This window comes from Harpia harpyja, chromosome 15 (genome assembly GCF_026419915.1).
Source record: "Harpia harpyja isolate bHarHar1 chromosome 15, bHarHar1 primary haplotype, whole genome shotgun sequence".
NCBI lineage: Eukaryota > Metazoa > Chordata > Aves > Accipitriformes > Accipitridae > Harpia > Harpia harpyja.
Genome location: NC_068954.1, coordinates 6,805,538 through 6,822,767, shown reverse-complemented (window position 1 = coordinate 6,822,767; position 17,230 = coordinate 6,805,538). Strand labels below are relative to the sequence as shown.

The following is a 17,230-nucleotide window of genomic DNA, read 5'->3' as shown; positions in this document are numbered from 1 at the left end:
TGTGACTGGACACCATCACAAGTTCCCCTGGCAGAGCGGGGTCAGTGTGTGGTTTGGCAGGGGGTGAAGACCTGGGCTCTGTCTACACAAGTAAACTGAACAGTGGCAGAGCCTACACATGTTTTTGGAGTGAGTGGTGACAACTTGCAGTCTTATTCTTGGTGTCCTTTTACTCTAGGGATACCAAAATTATATGCAGGATAACACTTAACTAGGACTTGCCCGGATCCTATCTGTCTTTGGCTTCTCTGTCTCACACATTAACTAGCAAGCTGCAACGTGTAATTTTATTCATCTTTATACATCTCGTCTTTCATTCCATAAACCTGCGTAATTTATAAGCTTGTCAACTTGGGTGGGAGACTCCTTTGACCCAAAAAGGAGTCCCCTAATCCAGCTGGCAGAAGGTAATCGGATCTGTAACTGCCTGTGGTGAGGTCCAGCCAGATGGTCAAAAATGTTCCAGGAAGTGTTTGTTTTGATTTTATTCTAGACGCAGAGAATAAGAGGGACAGAGTATTAACTTGCTGATAATGCCTTAACTAAATGGATGGTTTGTCCCTACTGACAAGACTGGTGTGAGCACCAGGATGAATCCAAGTGTAAAAACAAATGGAAAACAGCTCCCTGTGTACAACCTACTGCCATGAGAGTGCATTTTCCCTTGGCTGCCATGCCTTGTGACAGGTATCTGATAAATACAAAGATAGCTTCACCCTCTGCGATTATTTACCATTTGCATTCTGAATTCTTTCTGATCTGATATGCAGACAAGAAGAAACTGCTTTTGAAGGAAACCTGGATAACAAAGTTTCAAGTGTGGAAACTGTTAGAGCACTGAAAACAGGGATCTTGGGACATACTAGATAGGTTGCTCCCTGCCATCTGCAATAAGTTGTAGGGTGTTAACACCTTATCCAGCACCCACCAGTATCACATACCCAGTCTTCATCTTCCTACACTCCCGCCCCTCTCCATGACTTGTGATTTCCAAAGGGATACGAATTTAATGGTAACCGCTACAGATCCAATCCTATAACTGGTGATCTGCTCCAATTTCATCCACTGCCTGCTGAAATCAAGGGAGCTTTATAGATGTTTAAAAGAACTTTGGGTTATGCCCAGAGAATAGATTTACACTCGAATGTTTGAAAACCTTACGTGATTACGCCATCTAGAAAGACAACTAGCTTTAATGTGAAATTATTTCCATGCTAGAGAATTGGCCAAAAATATATAATAGTAGTTTACTATGAATTCTATATAATAGCTCATCAGCTTTTGTAAACCAGCACAGCTCCATGGAAAATGAGTATTGATGTGCTGATTTACATAATTATGGATTTGTAGCCTTTAGATTTCTTGAGTAATTTCTACAGGAACATTTCTAGAATCTTAATATATGTGCTTCTGTGTGACTTTTTCCAGTGTTTTGAGAGGTCCTACCAGTTATTTAATCTAAGTTTGAACTGTGGTTGAGAGTAAATGCATGGCCTTTCAGCACTACCACTTGCTATTGGATGAAGAAATGGAACATTCAAAGAATAGACAAGAGAGGCAGGGTATGAACTTTCAGTACGTTCTTTAACTGCCAAGTCCTACAGAGTAAACAGATTGCTGCCAAGATGTTGATAGAGCATGTCGTCCATTTGCTGACTGGTCTTCTACAAGTTGTATTCATAGCTTTTCACTGAAAACTGGTGTCTTATGAACTATGGAAAAATACCAGGCTGAGATTTATCCCACTGCAGCTCTTTATCTTCTAGCCATCATGGAAATGAGGACAATGGTTAAGACAATGGTTCCAGCAATTCCACCAACTGTCATTCCCAGGATGCTCCCATGGACCTGTCTTGACTGGCACCTCTCACCGGTAAAGAAGAAGGCTTGTCCCGATGGGCACCTGGGAAAGTAAAGTACAGATTCACATGGATCAGGACTTTTGTCCTGCTTTATAGGCCCACCTCAAGGTCCTCACACTCACTGTCCTGGATGGGCAGTTCCCATTAGAGCAGTTCATGTCACAACATCCCCATCTTGTTTGGAGGCTTTTTACATCCCCTGGAAGCACCACAGAATGGGGTTTATTTTCCTCCCCTTATGGCTGCTGGTAGAAACCAGTCACTGCAGTGAAGTGTTTTGTTCCTACTGTTCCTTTGCAAACCTAGTGGCTCAGACCTCTGAGGTCTGTAGCTCTGAATATTTATTAGCTGCATCATTTGGTTCAGAAAAAAGTCAAGGCAAGCAGGGAGGAGGTCCGTGGTACCTGCAGCTTGCTTTCCCTTTCACATTCACACAGACTCCGTCATTCTGGCAAGGGTTTGGGTCACACGGGTCTTGCAGATAAGGCAGCCGGTCTTGAACGGGCTCCATATCCTGGGCTGCTCTCTTCTGCCTTTCAAGAATGAGGCCTTCCGTGAAAGCAGATTGTTCCCGTTTGACAGGGACTTCAGTGTTATTGAGGTGAGTTAGATCTTTTAAAAAAGGAAAGAGAGGAGAAAGACATCAGATAACAGTGAGGGACACTATATGTAGTATTCTTCATACCAGGGGCTCACAGGGTGCTTGTGGACCAGCGGGTACTCCTTGTCCATTTGCCCTTTACAGAGCTCTTGCTGTACCACAGCGAGTTCTGCATATTTAAAGCACAAGATAGAAAATAATACTGAAATTATGGTAACTAGTTAGGTAAATCAGTGGTATTCTGTACTTTGAAAAATTATGCCAAGTGTGGCTGTTCTGTTTGAAAATAAACACCATGAGGAAGGCCTTTTAGTATGTTCAATGCTTAGAAATGGACATAGCTACTGGTTAGGGTGCTTAACGGTATCTATGAAGTTAATCTTTAGTAAATCATTGCCATTTAGATTCCTCTGAATTCACAATCACTTTAGTCAACATCACCCACCTGAAGCTAAGACACAGAAATGCTTTTAAAATCTGATACCCACTAGAAGAGAAGATGACTCAGAGACAGGTGGCAATAGTTACTTGAATGTATGAAAAGAGATAGAAAGGATCACCGATTTGTTTTTGTAAGGAGAATCAGGAAGAAGGTCTTTACCATTAAATTCTGCAAAAATAATCAAGTCATCATTTTTCAGGAAGCTTCTCCGTCTCATCTGCCTGTGGGATATGAAGTTAGTCCACCCCCATGATAAACTTCTATAACAATTGCACGAGGCATCAAATTTTCCAGCAATTGATGGTTTCTCCCATATTAAGGTTCCATTAGCATCTGCAAAGAGAATGTGAGTGATGAATAAGAACCACAAAGTTCTGCAGCTGGAAGTATGACATGACTTTTTTCTGCATTACAGTGTTAAAGAGGATTTATGCTGTAAAATCAAGTTCAGAGCTGAAATGCCCAAACAAATCACAGAGGAATGACAAATTATGGGTGCCAGCAGATCCTTAGACGTGGTCTGCATGAGGACTCCTAGTCTATGTGAGGGCACTGAAATTCCACAAATCCCCTTTCATTGAGGACTAGCCAAACTCAAGTTACCTCCTTGTTGTCACCAGCTAAGAGCTCCCTCCTGTGTAAGGACACTCCCTCATCAGTTTTTAAGTACCTGTGGCTTAGAGTGTCACAGATTTTGTTCATTGCTATGGTTCTGTTAAACACAGTCATACCTAAGGTTTAAAATCTCCTACTGAAAGAGTGTGTACTAAACTTCCACTGGAAAAAGAGGGATGGAGATTCATCTCTAGTATTTTATTCTGTACCAAACCCAGCATTGTCCTGTTGTTCTTATTTCTTTAAATTAACACATCCATGGAAAATCCTAGGGCTGGATTTGGAACTACAGTGCTACATGCTATATAAGCCTGGAGTTAAAAGGTAGTCCCTTTCACAATCTGCAGTGTACACCCAGCCAAGCAAGACAGGCTTCAAATGCTGCAAACTGATCTCACAGGTGTTTTCAATTTTGTTTTTTCCTTAAATACAGCTACAGTGTGAACGTTGTGCATTCAGACCATGTATGTTCAAGTTAACCAAGCCTCCAAAATGCAGTTTTAACTTAAATTATTGCTGATTTAATAATGGAATACAGCACCCTGCTGGCATTGCACCATCCTGTGGTGATATGTCACCTACCATAATGGGCAAACCACAGGTAGAATGGGAATTGCCAGTTCTTAGGAGAACTCTGTATTTAGAGTCAAACTCAGATATCCCAGGGATTGTTCATAATAACACCAACCTTCTATGCGTCACTTTCCACATGAGATGATCTTTCACAGACAGGAATTCTGACTCATACACAGGAGAGTGTCCAGATTGGGAAATGTAGCCAAAATTGCCAAACTCTGAGCCCTACACTCAGCCCTCTGACTCAGATTCCTTAGTTTTCATTTTCATCATTCCTCCAGGCAGACCCCACTTACCTGAGCTAACATGGTCTTTGCTTGTGGTGAAGCTTTTGCTTGAGGACATCCTTTTCAAGACGTCAGGGTCCTGGTCCAGCACTGTGAGTACAGCTTGGCGGTTCAGAGCTGGCCACTCCAGAACACCATCGTTCTCTCCACTGCACAAGTGAAAGGCCACCCGAGTGTAGCCACTGCTTCTGGAGTGGGGATGCAAACTTATGCCAAACCCATAACCCTCGGGGCTATAAAACCGGGGGCTTTGAATAACATCACTTGATGTGTTTTTGAGGATTTGGTTGAAATTCCGAATGACCCACACAGCTGTGGGACAGGGGGTCTCTGTCAGTGTGACATCATCAATAGCAATCCCACCAGTTGTAGAGCTGGAGTTGCCCTTTAGTCCTTGGAAGAGGTAACGGAACTTCTTCTGAGCGTTGAGGGTTACGTGGGCAATTTTCCAGTTATAGTCATTATCCGCTTTGGTAAAAGGAAAGCAAAACATTGCCATCAGCATGACTAGTGATGTTACGAAGCAGCTTATTCCTAGCCACCCATTCCAGCTGCATTTTTAGACAACTAGACCTCTCACACAGTCCTGAAGGCTAGAGATCTTAAGTTGGTATAGTGATTAAAATATACTCACATTGCATTATCAGCTAAATGCCTTGGACACATTGTATTAGGAACCCAAAGTGGGAATTCAGTTCACATTTCCAAAACTACATATGTTTTTATATTTCCAACCATATAAAAATCAGGCTGGGATTCTTACTGATTGCAGGTGAGCACAGGTATTTACATCTGAACAGCTCACTGTTAGATCATATAACAGCCAGTGGCGATCTAGTCAATTATCTCCAGTAGAGTTTGGGGTCCCACACGCTCACCAAGTATAACATAACATTATTAGGAACGTGGTGAATTCTGCTGTGGAACACCTAAATTACATTATTACAACCCGCAGTTTCACTGCTAAATGTCCTCACGTAATACCAAAGTCCTTAGCTGGATTGCAAGATATTCTGGTAGCTTTGGGAAAATCTTTTGATTTCTGAGCCAATCCACTGCATTCATGGACTCAGTAAGACAACTTTTCCTCCCCTAATATTCTACATATTCCTCATATTTCCAGAATTACCTTGAAAGGTTTGAATTTTCCTCATCTTGCGAACATTTCCAGTGCCATCATCCTCTTTAAGCCAGATGATCAGCTTGTCAGAAAGGCTTCCTGTGATCTTATAGAAGAACTGGAGGCACTGCTGAGTTCTCTTTGGATAAAGGATTCGAGACTCTAGGACTGCCACCTCATCTGCCTTGCCAGAGCTGGTGTTGAAGTACATGAAATAGCCAGCATCTGTGAAGAAAGTGCAGAGTGTCACTGTCTCTTTCCAGATTTCCTACTAGTTGAGTGGTGTAAATTTGTCATTTCAACTCCACTCTTTTAGTAGGCATAAGTACAGTACTTAACATGAATAGTAGAGGAAATGGTATGTGATAACCATCCAAAACAGACCAGGATAAGAACAGGACTAGTAGTTGAGCGTATATATGGAACTCATTGCTGGCAGCTTATGTTAGTTTTGTATTAGTTCGTTTGAAAGTAGGATGCCTCAGGAATGTCAGAGATATGAGACAGAGGATTCAGTGCTGACTGCAAGTAACTAGTAGACATAGGTTTTTTCCTGATTTATACTGAAGATAATCTAAAGGTGAGAGCTTAGAGATCATATTCTATATTACCTTGTAAAGTGTAAGATAATTTCTTATCAGTGATAAAGATAATAAAAAAGGGTTGGACACAAAACTAGCAGTGTCCTGACCTTGAACATGAAGAAGCTCTTTTTTTACAGCTTGCCCGAAGACATTTCAAAACTCAGCTTCTCAGTTTGGGGAAATTATTTAGGAATTCCTGCCCCTTTAGTTTAATTTCCCACTAACATTTTCTGAAGCGTTCTTTACTTTAGATTTGAAGTGTCTACCTTTATCCTTATATTTACAAGGGATTCACCATTTGCACACATATCTTATCTTGGTATCACATGAACTTGTCAAGTCTTATCTGTATTCTGTTGCTTTTTAGTTATTCATTATCATCTATGATTAAATTAACAAGTGAAATTCTTTTAGCTGTTGTGTGAAAGCTTCCACTGTTGGGGGCTGGTTCCTTGGACTCTTGTCCAAGCTAACGTCTAGGGCATCATCAGTTAAACCTGCAGCTGCATAAACACAGTACAGCCTCCTGCATGGTTAGTGGAGCTGTTCCAGCTGTTTATCATGTTCGCTCTAACCACGTCAGGGGAATATTCTCCGTTACCTCCCACATGGTAGCAATGCCTTGAACTCATACCCATAGAAACCTTGCCAAAGATACCCAATTGCTTTATGCACATGTATGACACTTCACCCTAAGTTAAATTTATGTTAAATTTAAGTGTGTTAAATACAAGTATGATCACTGTTGATCCAAGTGAGAAACAGGGCTGTGAGCCTTATTAAGGTGCCTAACTTTGTTGTTGAACTTATTACAGTATCAAACCCCCAAATGGTCTAGACTCTACCTCTTTTTAGATAAGAAAGTCAAGTAAAGGCAACATTAAGCATCTATGGCAATTAGAATATGGCCTTAGCAGTCTTCAGCATAAGGATACAGGGGTCAAATCCAGAGCCAGGCTGCGAGCTCCTCTCTAAAAGTTAGGTTGTACTTTCCCTCCTTCAGTTTAGTCAGTAATAAGTCAAAAACCCAAGACGTCAAAACTGTTTGGGCAAAATATGATCCATCAGTGTTAGAAACCTAAAATTTGCCCCCACTTGAGATGACTGCAGAACCAGTTCTCCAAAAATGTCTAAATTCCTGGTGGAGTCAATGACCCTTTGAAGGAGTCCAAGGGGAGAGGCACTCCCTACTCATGCAATTCATTTAGACACCCTGCAGATCCAGAGACATCTACCCCTCTCCATTAACTCTTCAGATAAAGTTGATACTTATTTTGTACCAAGTCACTAGATGCTAAAGCATAAGTGCAGGCTAAGTGCTTACTTCAGACAGATTGGATTTTACCTGATCATCTCAAACAAGTCAGCTGAATTATTTTTTATTTACAATTATACTATATGGGGGAAAAAAAGGAGAGAAAGGATTAAAAAATGCAGATGAGGGTTAGGAGCATGTACTTCTAGAAGCTGTCAGGTGGTTTTCTTGAGTTATATTGCATTCTTGGACCTGATCAACAAGTACCAGCATTATAAGAGGTTGAGGATTTGTTCTTTCCAGGGGGTGGATCACATAGGGGAAATAGTCTGCTCCTGAGTGCAAGTCAAATTTTTCCTTTATTAAAGAGTAACAAAGCACAACTGAATGTGCTTTAGGCCAGGATTCCTTCACTCTGTACTTAGGCAAAATTTACTACAGAATTCACATTTTTTTGGAAGTCTGTAGTAGTTTACCCTGTCTAAATAATGACAAATCGGGCCCTTGCTTTTCAGAACTGACTGTTGAGATTTAATCTTTATTCTCACTTGTAAGCTAGCACCCTGCAACTGACTGGGGCTGACTCCACCCTTTCTGAGATTTTCTTCCTTTGAAAAATGGCAAAATTACCATGTGAAAAAGAAAATTATCCCTAAACTCCTATCATAAAATATTTTGCAACTTTCTTCTACCTCCAGAACCAGCTTGACTTATCATTCGCTTTGCAAACACCACATTTATGAGCGGCTATGAGTGCTGTTTCATTCTTATCATGGGGTAACATAACTCTTACTCATACTTTGGAAGTTGCAGTAAATCCTTTTCCAGGTTATAATTCAAAGGCCTCTAGTTAACATTGTTCTTTGTCCCCTTTTATCTTGCTGGTGTGAACACTCCACTATGTTGAAAAAACTTAATGAGAGCACAAGTGCAACCATAAACTCACACTCACAGAGCCAGGACAGTGAAAAGTAAGGCTTTTTGCTTAACTAGAAACATTATAACTCTGATGTTTGCTGGGTAGTGTCTTAAATATGGTCATTTAATCCTGCATTTTCAGAGTAGCCAGTGCTGGGTTTTCTCAAGGGTTGACTACAATGACCGGTTCAGAGAAGTTGTTAAAGACACTGTATTTAAAGCACACAGACCAGTACAGGCATGCACAAGGGACCATTACTCCAGCTAACCCCTTTTCCATAGGGAAGTGTTCTGTTACTTCATTTTACCTCTACAGCGCCCAGAAAGTGTGTGGTCTTCCTGCCTTGTAGCACTGCTCTGTTGATGGACCCAGTCTAGATCATCTCTGGTGCCCTGAATCATGCCACAGATATTTTCAAACTCAAAAGAACACTGGTCCAAAAAAGTGTGAGTTGAAGCTGAAAAAAAATGCACACACGGTTACCTCCAAAGAAGTATCTCATTAAAATTTCTGCTCTAATTTGGGGGGGGGGTTGTTTACACTAGTATAGTCATCCTGTAGAGAAGACAACCGACAGCAGATGTGAGCCCAAAGACTCAAAAGAGGAAATATTTGATTCCTGGAGGGATTCCCTGCATAAAGATAACAACATCTGACCACTTTGCAGAAGGTTAACAAACTCCTACATGGCGGCTGAAACACGGTGACTGATGGTGGTGGTCTTTGTGCCTGCTTGTAAGCCTTGGAGAGACAAGCCCCTTTGTGAACAGTGGTGGTGGTGTATTTAACCATTCCTCGTCTGGAGGTTATTGTTCTTCATGGCTCACTTGTCTGCTTGATGAGCATGAGCACTGTTCTTCCACTTCAAACAAAGTCCAACCAGTCACCTTAGGCCAGTTCAGCTGAGTTTGCCTGCAAGTTGATGCTTCTGTTGACAGATCCATGGGGACAATAACTTCTCACTAACAATCACATGTGGTGGTAACATCTTCAACCGGCTTAGCAACCAACTACTGTGTTGGACTGTAGACTTAGCCAAGCTCAGGTGCAAAATAACCTAATTAAAACCAAATGTTAGTCAAAGAGGATAAAGTACCATTGCATTCCTCTTACAAAAGCACAATGAAGCTGTCCACACACCAGCAGAACACAACCACATGTCTGAACCCCTAGGAGCAGCATGGAAGAAAAGATGTGAATGGATTGACTTTCATTGACTAATTGGAGTTTTGCAAAAGCAATGACAGTTAACAGAGCCAAAGAGAGGGATAAGAAGGGAATAAACGGTTTCGGTCTCTACACCACTGGTTCTCTCCCATACCTCCTCAAGAGCACCTGAGAAAAGTTTTTGTGGTTTTAGAGACATTAGGGAGGTGAACCAGCCAGGCTCAAGTATAAACAAAGAAAGAGTTTGCCACAGTTAAATTATTACTTACTGCAGTTATACATGCGATTCAGTCTTTTCAGGTCAATGGCACTGATGTCTAGACGTTGTCCAATTATGTTATCAAATTCTGGTATCTTCGCCGTGATTGTGGGCTTGCTTTCATTTTTGTTAAATGAAAATGGTTCATAGTGCATCAATGATTCGTAGTCATAGGGGGTGTTCAGATCAGTGATGAAGCTGTCATTGTACTTCAGAAAATTGTGCTCTTGGCCTGTTAAAAGAACAGAAAAGACCTTCATTTTTAGAGATTGGAAAGGAAACGGCTTTAGCACGACCCCTCGGATACAGTTTTCTGTGGCAGAATTGATATACCTGAAAGCAATTACTTTACAATAAAATATTCAAATTTAGCAAGATTTTTTTTATGAAGCCATTTGAACAACAAAGCAGTGTCTTTATATTGCAGTTCTGCACCCTCACATGTGACTTCAGTAAGTTCAAAATCAAATATCAATGAGCTGTAAAGAATGGGATATATAGGAGGTCAGATTAGATGGTCTAAGAGTAAGCATCCTGAAGGATTAAACTTAAGAATTAATGTACTCCATTCCAGAGCCTGTGAATATTGATGCAAATGTTTCCCAGGATATTAGATCATATATGGACAAGGAAAGGCCCTGGAGCCCTCCACTCATTAAGCGGACGGGTATGACATTCCTGGAGTGCCTCCAGGTTCTGTTCTTCTTTGAAGCAAAGAATACATTAGGAATCAGGGCGGGGGGGAAGATGTTTTTACCCTAGATTGACAATATTGCTATGATATTTTTATTGAAATGTCTTTTGGAAACATGCTTCTCAGGGTTTCTTGGTGAAATAATTTGTCCTTACAGAAAGTTTTTCTTTATGAAGGTGTCTGCTAGGGCAGAGAGAGGGAACCATTTTACATACTTTGGTATGGAAGTAAAGAGAGATTGCCAGCATTTCCAACTACAAAAAATATTTTCAGAATATTTGGCATTCTTTCTCCAAGAAGAAACAGCACATGACTGTGCTGGTGGATAATTACAGTTTCTCTGTGTAAAGACTGCCCTTCCCTTCCGCAAGTCCATTCTGGGCCCAAAGGTCTTCAGTCCAAGGCTTGAGATTGTATAAGAGCTTCGGATTGTTTTCTGACAGATACTTGAATTACACCTTTTACCAAAAAGGGTGAGAATCTTGATAATGAAGTGCTATCACTTTTTATAGCTGGGGAAAAAATCTTGGCAGGACACAGGCAGGTGTAATGATGCTGGCTTTTAAGATCGTTGCCAGGCAAAGGGTAACTTTTATGTGTTTTTAAAAGAAATAAACCATACAGCAAGGTGGCAATTTAATTAAGGTGTCTTGTGTGTTTTCTCTGAAACCTAATAGGCTTATTAGCTTTTCTGTCAACAGCAACATGAATAGGACATCTCTTCTCTTACCAGCCAGCTATCTGCATTGCAGTTTATGGAAATGCATTATGGCAAAAACTGCTACCATGCTATTAAATTTGGGGTTGCAGATCACTAATGCAGGAACAGATGTGCACAAACACACACACAGAGCACAATCATATCAGCCTTATTTCCCTTTAGAGAAGCAGACATCTCTCAAATGGCTTCAGGAGAAGTTTTCTACTTAACGAATTTGCTTAACTGGAAAATGAGATTTTATAGTATGGATAGAAACCTACAGAATATAGGAATTGGCTGTAATGATATTAGACCAGCCCCAGGACTCCATTCAGAATAGCATCACACTAAAGTCCAACATCTCTATCATTTTTCTGGTGTTCCAGGTTTGTGGCTACTGAATACAACACAGATAAGTTGAGAGGATTCAATGATATATTTTCTGGAGAAAAAAAAAAAAAACTTTGCACAGAGACCTGTCACTGTTTTGTCGAGCTTTTCCATACCTCTGTACATCATGGAGCTCACAATAGTACGTTATAAGTACATTGTAAAACTTCTTACTTTGGAGGTGGTTAGTTACAATGCACAGCAAAAAGGGGCCCAAAGGTCAGAGTCTAGATACTATTAACATCATCATCATCTTCATCACCGTGATCCAGGATAAGACCAAGTTAGTAATGAGGTGAATTGTTTCTAGTGCTGTTCCTAAGAATAAAAATAATGGTCTGCAAAATCAATATCCACATTCCATCTACTACTCTGCCTCCCCAAAAGACACTGCGGATTACAGGGTAGAGGCAAATAGTAATGTGCAAGGCCATTCAACCTGGAGCAATTCAAACTATCAGATACTGCTCTTAGAGATCAGCAGAAATTGCTTGTACCAGCAGTTCTTATCTATCCAAAAGAGAACACAGCATTCCCTGAATCTTGTTCCTTTCTGATGACTATTTTTCATGTATTTTTCACTTATTTGCAAAGATGGTGATTGCATAACCCTGGAGACTGAAGTGATCAGTTTGTCCACACAGAGCATGAGCAATGGCAGAGCAACTTTGCTGCACTGGCACCATCACTGACATCGCAAAGCACCACCATGGGGAACAAGGGTTTACACTTGTTATCTTTGCTAGCATGCCTTTCAGAACGTGTTATAGACTCCCATTCACTCTTTTTCAAATAAGCAATCATGAAGTAGTACAGAACCAGACCTCACAGGAGACAGCTGGAGAAACTGCCTAGGGAGCAGGGGGACTGTGGAGAGTTTGCTGAAACTTATAAAGCCACTGAACCTGATGATACTAAACCTGAAGGCAAGAACCTGCAAAGATACACTGGGCAGGAGAGAGCAGGACAGAGCTCTATTTTATGTGTCACTTCTGATCTAATCACTTTGAACCTTCTTCATGTACAAAGTAAATCTTTCCAGCTTCAGGAAAGCCTGAATCTCCGAGTGTAAAAACCTTTCAGATTTTGAGAGGACCTTTGATTAAAGAAGAGCCACCTCAAAGCTTACCATCCCAGTAAGTTTACATTTACATTACACGGCAAGAGAAAACAGACTCCTACAGAGGGGAAATGATTTGTTCAAAATCAGAGAGCAGACTAGTCCTGGAGCCAAGGGAAAATAAAGTCCTCTGACTTCCAAGCAGGGCCTCTCTTTTCTGGCCTTAGACAGTCTCTGGTCTTTGACCAGAGAAGTTGTATTGAAATCCTGCTACATCTACAGATTGATTTACAGTGGTCTCAGGTGTGGCCCAGTGTTTCTAAAATCGTATCTTTAAGAAGGTCTTAAAATCTAGGAGGGAAAATAAGATACTGATGAATCTGCACTTTATAAAATCTGACTTGAAGTTCAAAACCCACCTGCAATAATTTCATCCCACCAGATTGTCACATAGTCATCCCGGTCCATCCTCGACTGCTCATGGTAAAATCCTAAAGCATGCAGGATCTCATGTTCCACAATTGCTCTGTAGTCACACCCTGCCCCAATAGAGAGGGTCTGTCCAGTCTGCAGGTCCCCCACCATGGACCAACACCTGAGAAAGAGAGTGATCTTACTGTCTGTTAAGTAGAGTTTTCTTCTCTGTATTTAAGTTCTCAGTCTGCTCACTGGCTTTAAAGTAATATCAAAAAAGGTTTAAATATAAAAGGAGTAACATAAATCATTATTTAGATGCTGACCAGATGCCTTGATACTCTACAAATACTCTACTCTGAAAGCAGACTAAGCCCCCAAAACATACTTACTATCACTTGCATGAGGCTAGCATTTTACTTACCCTCTACGTTAGACAAGCTCATCCCTGATTTTTGATATCCACAAAAGTTTAGTCCTGTATCAGGTGCCATTTTGGCAAGAAATGTGCCAAGAAACACAATACATCCATAGAAGCAGTAAACTCATCAAGACAGACTGAGCTTTTTTGCAATCACTTGGAATAGAGAAAAGATCGAGGAGCATTTAGAATAGCAGCATTTGGTGCTTTTTAACGCAACTATGCAATGCATTGGCCATAGGTGTGAAATGATATTTTTCTGTGAAGGCCCAGCCCCTCATCCATGACTCAGCAGAAGCTGATGATGACTGAGGAGGAAAAGAGCTCCTCAGCCAATTCACTGGCAACTTTTTGGGGTAGCCCAAGGGTGATGTGAGAGGCAACTGCTAAAGAGGATCTGCTTGGACTGTAGGTTCATTTGCACATCACAAAGCAGTGGGTCGAGTTTGTTGAAGGAGCCCTGAACACGCTAATGTGGGTACTGAAAACAAAGAGCTTGGGCCTATGGTCTTTTGAATAGCTGCTACCAGGGAGTTTCCAGTACCAGGCTCTTCAGCACCAACTTGTCAAATGTCATGGTGCTTGCAGTCTTGTAAGAGAAGTGTCATAGGACATTACCCAAGGAAGAGCTGAGAGCAGAAATATCAGTGCCTAAAGGCTTTTATGAAGTTCTGGGAGAGCGAGAAATATTCACAGCTGATATAGTGAGAAAATTGTTGTGCTTTTTTAGATGTTCTTTCCAAACATGTTTAGATGTAGGAAATAAAATAAATCTTTCCAGTTCCTGAAAACCAGAATCTCTGAGTATAAAACCCTTTCAGATTTTGAGAGAACCTTTCATTAAAGAAGAGCCATGTCAAAACAATAGCAATATTACAATAAACTGGCTTTCCACAGCTTTTTTTGACCTGTCTTCCAAAGATTTCAAAACCTAAATTCTGGCTATTCACATCCTTGCTAAGTTAAGAGGATGTACATGAGGGTTGTTTCACCCACCACTGAAATGGAAAACAACCCTAGGTAGGAAAATGGAAGCAGCTGATGAAAACCCATCAATGCTGGGATTCATCTCATCAAAGAGTAACCAACCATCCAAACATCAGGTGCCTATTCCAAATTAATCATCTAAATATCCTCTGCAGTCAGTAGAGGGAGGCAGCTGCTTGCAAGCTTTGTGTCTACGAAGGTAAGATGGGCTGCTTTGTCGGTGGCCTCTTTTTCTCTGCTAACAATCTTAGACTAAACTTTCTGACTGCTGAAGTCAAATGGAATGAATTCCAAGCTGATTCTACACAGCAAAAATAAACAGAAATTGATATAACCCTTACCCGCTTTCTTTTTTAAAGAATATGTAGGTTCTCTCTCCTTCATATGGCTTGAAATCAATGCAGGACTTAAGACGGAACATTTCAAACGCCTGGAGAATTACTCCTTTGGCATTCAGATCTGGAAAACATGCATCAGGAAAGCACCTTTAACACACTGCAGATCATTCACCCTGGAGAGGTAAGGTATGCCAAAGACATACACATGGGACCAAAAGAAAAATGATTGAAAAGAAAAATTATTGAATTTGATTAAATTGTGGTTTTTTAATGATAGCTGTAGAAGAAAAAAAATGTTTTTGATATAAAGAAGCTGTCTAGTTGTTAGTGAATTTTAGTGTGAGAGAACCAGTTCTGAAAAAGGCAGATTTTTTATCACAGTGACTCTAGTGCAAATAAGGATTGGAGCTAAAATCTGAATAAAGTATCTGCATTACCTAGGTTATCACCCAGAATATAGGGGATGGGGAACTTCCATCTGTAGGTCTCATCTCTTAGGGCATTTCGCTGATTTTTCTGAAAAGGGAATTAACAGCTGGTGATGCATCTGCTGTGGGGAGATGGGCTGATTTGTACCAAAAATACAATTAGGACAAGTGATAGATATAAAGTTTTTAATTACTTACAGGGAGCATGATATCACCCTGAAAGAGGTCCAGTCCAGCAGCTGAAAAGTAATTTAATGAAAGATAATGTAAATGAAATATCAAATATCAAATGTATTTCACCTCATAAACCATATTGAGACTAGTTATACAAAATTAATGTCCTTGGGCATTTACAGAAAATAAAGAAGGACCAGCCTCTTTACACTGAAATATAGGGACAGGCCTGAAGGTAACAGCTATTTCTACTCAATATTTACTACTCAGCAATGTCTGCATTTTTGGTGACAGAAATCTGGTGGCCGTCATTACCAAAGTCTAGTTTGATAACCTCTTGCTTGCTATCAGGCAGTGGCAACAGTCACACAGTGAGACAGTGCTCTAGAGAATATAATAATATTGAGTAATGCATCAGGAAGAATATTGTACAGTGCACCATCAAAGGATATATGGAAATTTGCATTACAGGGAATAAAAAAAAATAGAGGAAGACAGTACAGTGTGTTGTGTCTTTTCCATTTGATTTCCTTACCACTTACGTAGCTCAATAAACATCTAAGCTATTTTATACTTTGTAAAACTTTATAAAAATCATATAGAGATGGGGGGAAAATGCTGGTGGGACTCCAGAGCCTTTCCAATTGATACAGCGTGTTACTGCCTTAACACCGTGGGTTTGTCCAAACTTCAGAAGTGAAAGACATCTGCATCCCTTTTTTACATAGGGTTACAGTCCTAGGATAGATTAATGTGTCATAGCCAGAGGAACGTAATTCAGAGCTCACTTAATTATAATTCTCCTGTTACCATGAACTACCTGACCATCAGTCACTCACATCTTTTTTACAATACCGAAAATGCAGCATTTTGCTCACAATTTTTCAGGCCTTATGAGAATTTAGACATGAACTCACCTAAGTTTATGTCTGGAATGTCTTTGATTATCTCACCAGCATCATCTTCTGCTGCTGCAAGACAGACAAAACATTATGTTCACATGTGGTGACACACAGCAAGCAGAAGAAAATGCTTCAAAACTCAAAACAGCACACAGAGCACTTACCAGCTTCACTGGAGAGGTGACCAACCTGAAAGAGAATAAAATACAACCAGTATAAGGTATGAGATGTCTCTGGACTGAGAGGAGCCTGTAGAAATCAGATTTCTACTTACAGAGACTGGAGTACCATAAACATAACAGAATAGAAGTGCTAGGCAGAGTGGGAAGATGCTGGAGCCCATTTTTGCAATGGAAAAAGAAGCTGGTCCCTCTCATCTCTTGCAATATATAGGGCATGCTGCTGAGCTTTCCACAGAACATCAGCCAACCAGCTTTGAACTTTCCACCTTCGTAACACTATTATAACAGCAAGATTTCCCTCCTAAATGGCACATGATGGCATTGTTGTTATCAATTACCTAAGTCCACTTTGGAGGAATGTTACAGAAAGGAATGTGATAACTTCATGTCTTCAGTGCAGCTGGTGAAAGGCCTACCCAGACTTCGTGTAAGATCTCAATCTGGTGAAAAGTTGCTGACTCCTTCCACCGTGCTTGTTAACTGTCAGCATTATGATCTCAGCTGCACAGAAAGAAAGCCACATGCTTAAGCAGAATTATTCTGGGTTTATAGCAGTCCAGTGACATTAGATTTTGTCCCAGTGCTGTTCTCAATTAATAATTAACATCACATTGTAAAGATTAGAGATAAAAGAGATATGATTATGAATGCCCTGACTGTGTTTTCCCACAGCTGATGCCACCCCAGGACTGATGCCCCAGTGCACAACATGCCACCCTTTACCTCCAGAGACGGTCACATATGTCAGTAGATCCTTGGCTTTCCAGCTTGATGCTCCTTTCTTTTCTGGTGGGTTTTAGAGATGAAAAACTCTTGCCCTGCACTTTGCTGTCATCTTTCTCGGGGGACATGG

At 40.7% G+C, this 17,230-nt stretch overlaps 1 protein-coding gene across 1 annotated transcript; it reads right to left on the bottom strand.

Moving 5' to 3' along the window:
• Positions 1-285: 285 nt before the first annotated feature.
• Positions 286-16,538, bottom strand: LOC128152176 (meprin A subunit alpha-like). Its single transcript, XM_052810257.1, has 14 exons — positions 16,470-16,538; positions 16,360-16,384; positions 16,211-16,264; positions 15,318-15,358; positions 15,129-15,207; positions 14,695-14,812; positions 12,951-13,126; positions 9,698-9,919; positions 8,569-8,718; positions 5,513-5,728; positions 4,393-4,851; positions 3,065-3,238; positions 2,267-2,474; positions 286-1,903 (listed from the first exon to the last, which is right to left on the bottom strand). Exons 1-14 carry the CDS (start codon positions 16,536-16,538, stop codon positions 1,756-1,758), a joined length of 2,139 nt encoding a protein of 712 aa, XP_052666217.1. The 3' UTR covers positions 286-1,755.
• Between the last annotated feature and the right edge of the window lie 692 nt (positions 16,539-17,230).

Coding starts and splice junctions, on each gene's coding strand:
- LOC128152176 (XM_052810257.1), bottom strand. CDS start 16,538: ATGGGCTCCAGCATCTTCCCACTCTGCCTAGCACTTCTATTCTGTTAT. Junction 9,920..12,950: donor GTGGGATGAAATTATTGCAG/GTGGGTTTTGAA, acceptor TTCTTTTAACAG/GCCAAGAGCACAATTTTCTG. Junction 5,729..8,568: donor ACTTTCTGGGCGCTGTAGAG/GTAAAATGAAGT, acceptor CTTTCTTCACAG/ATGCTGGCTATTTCATGTAC.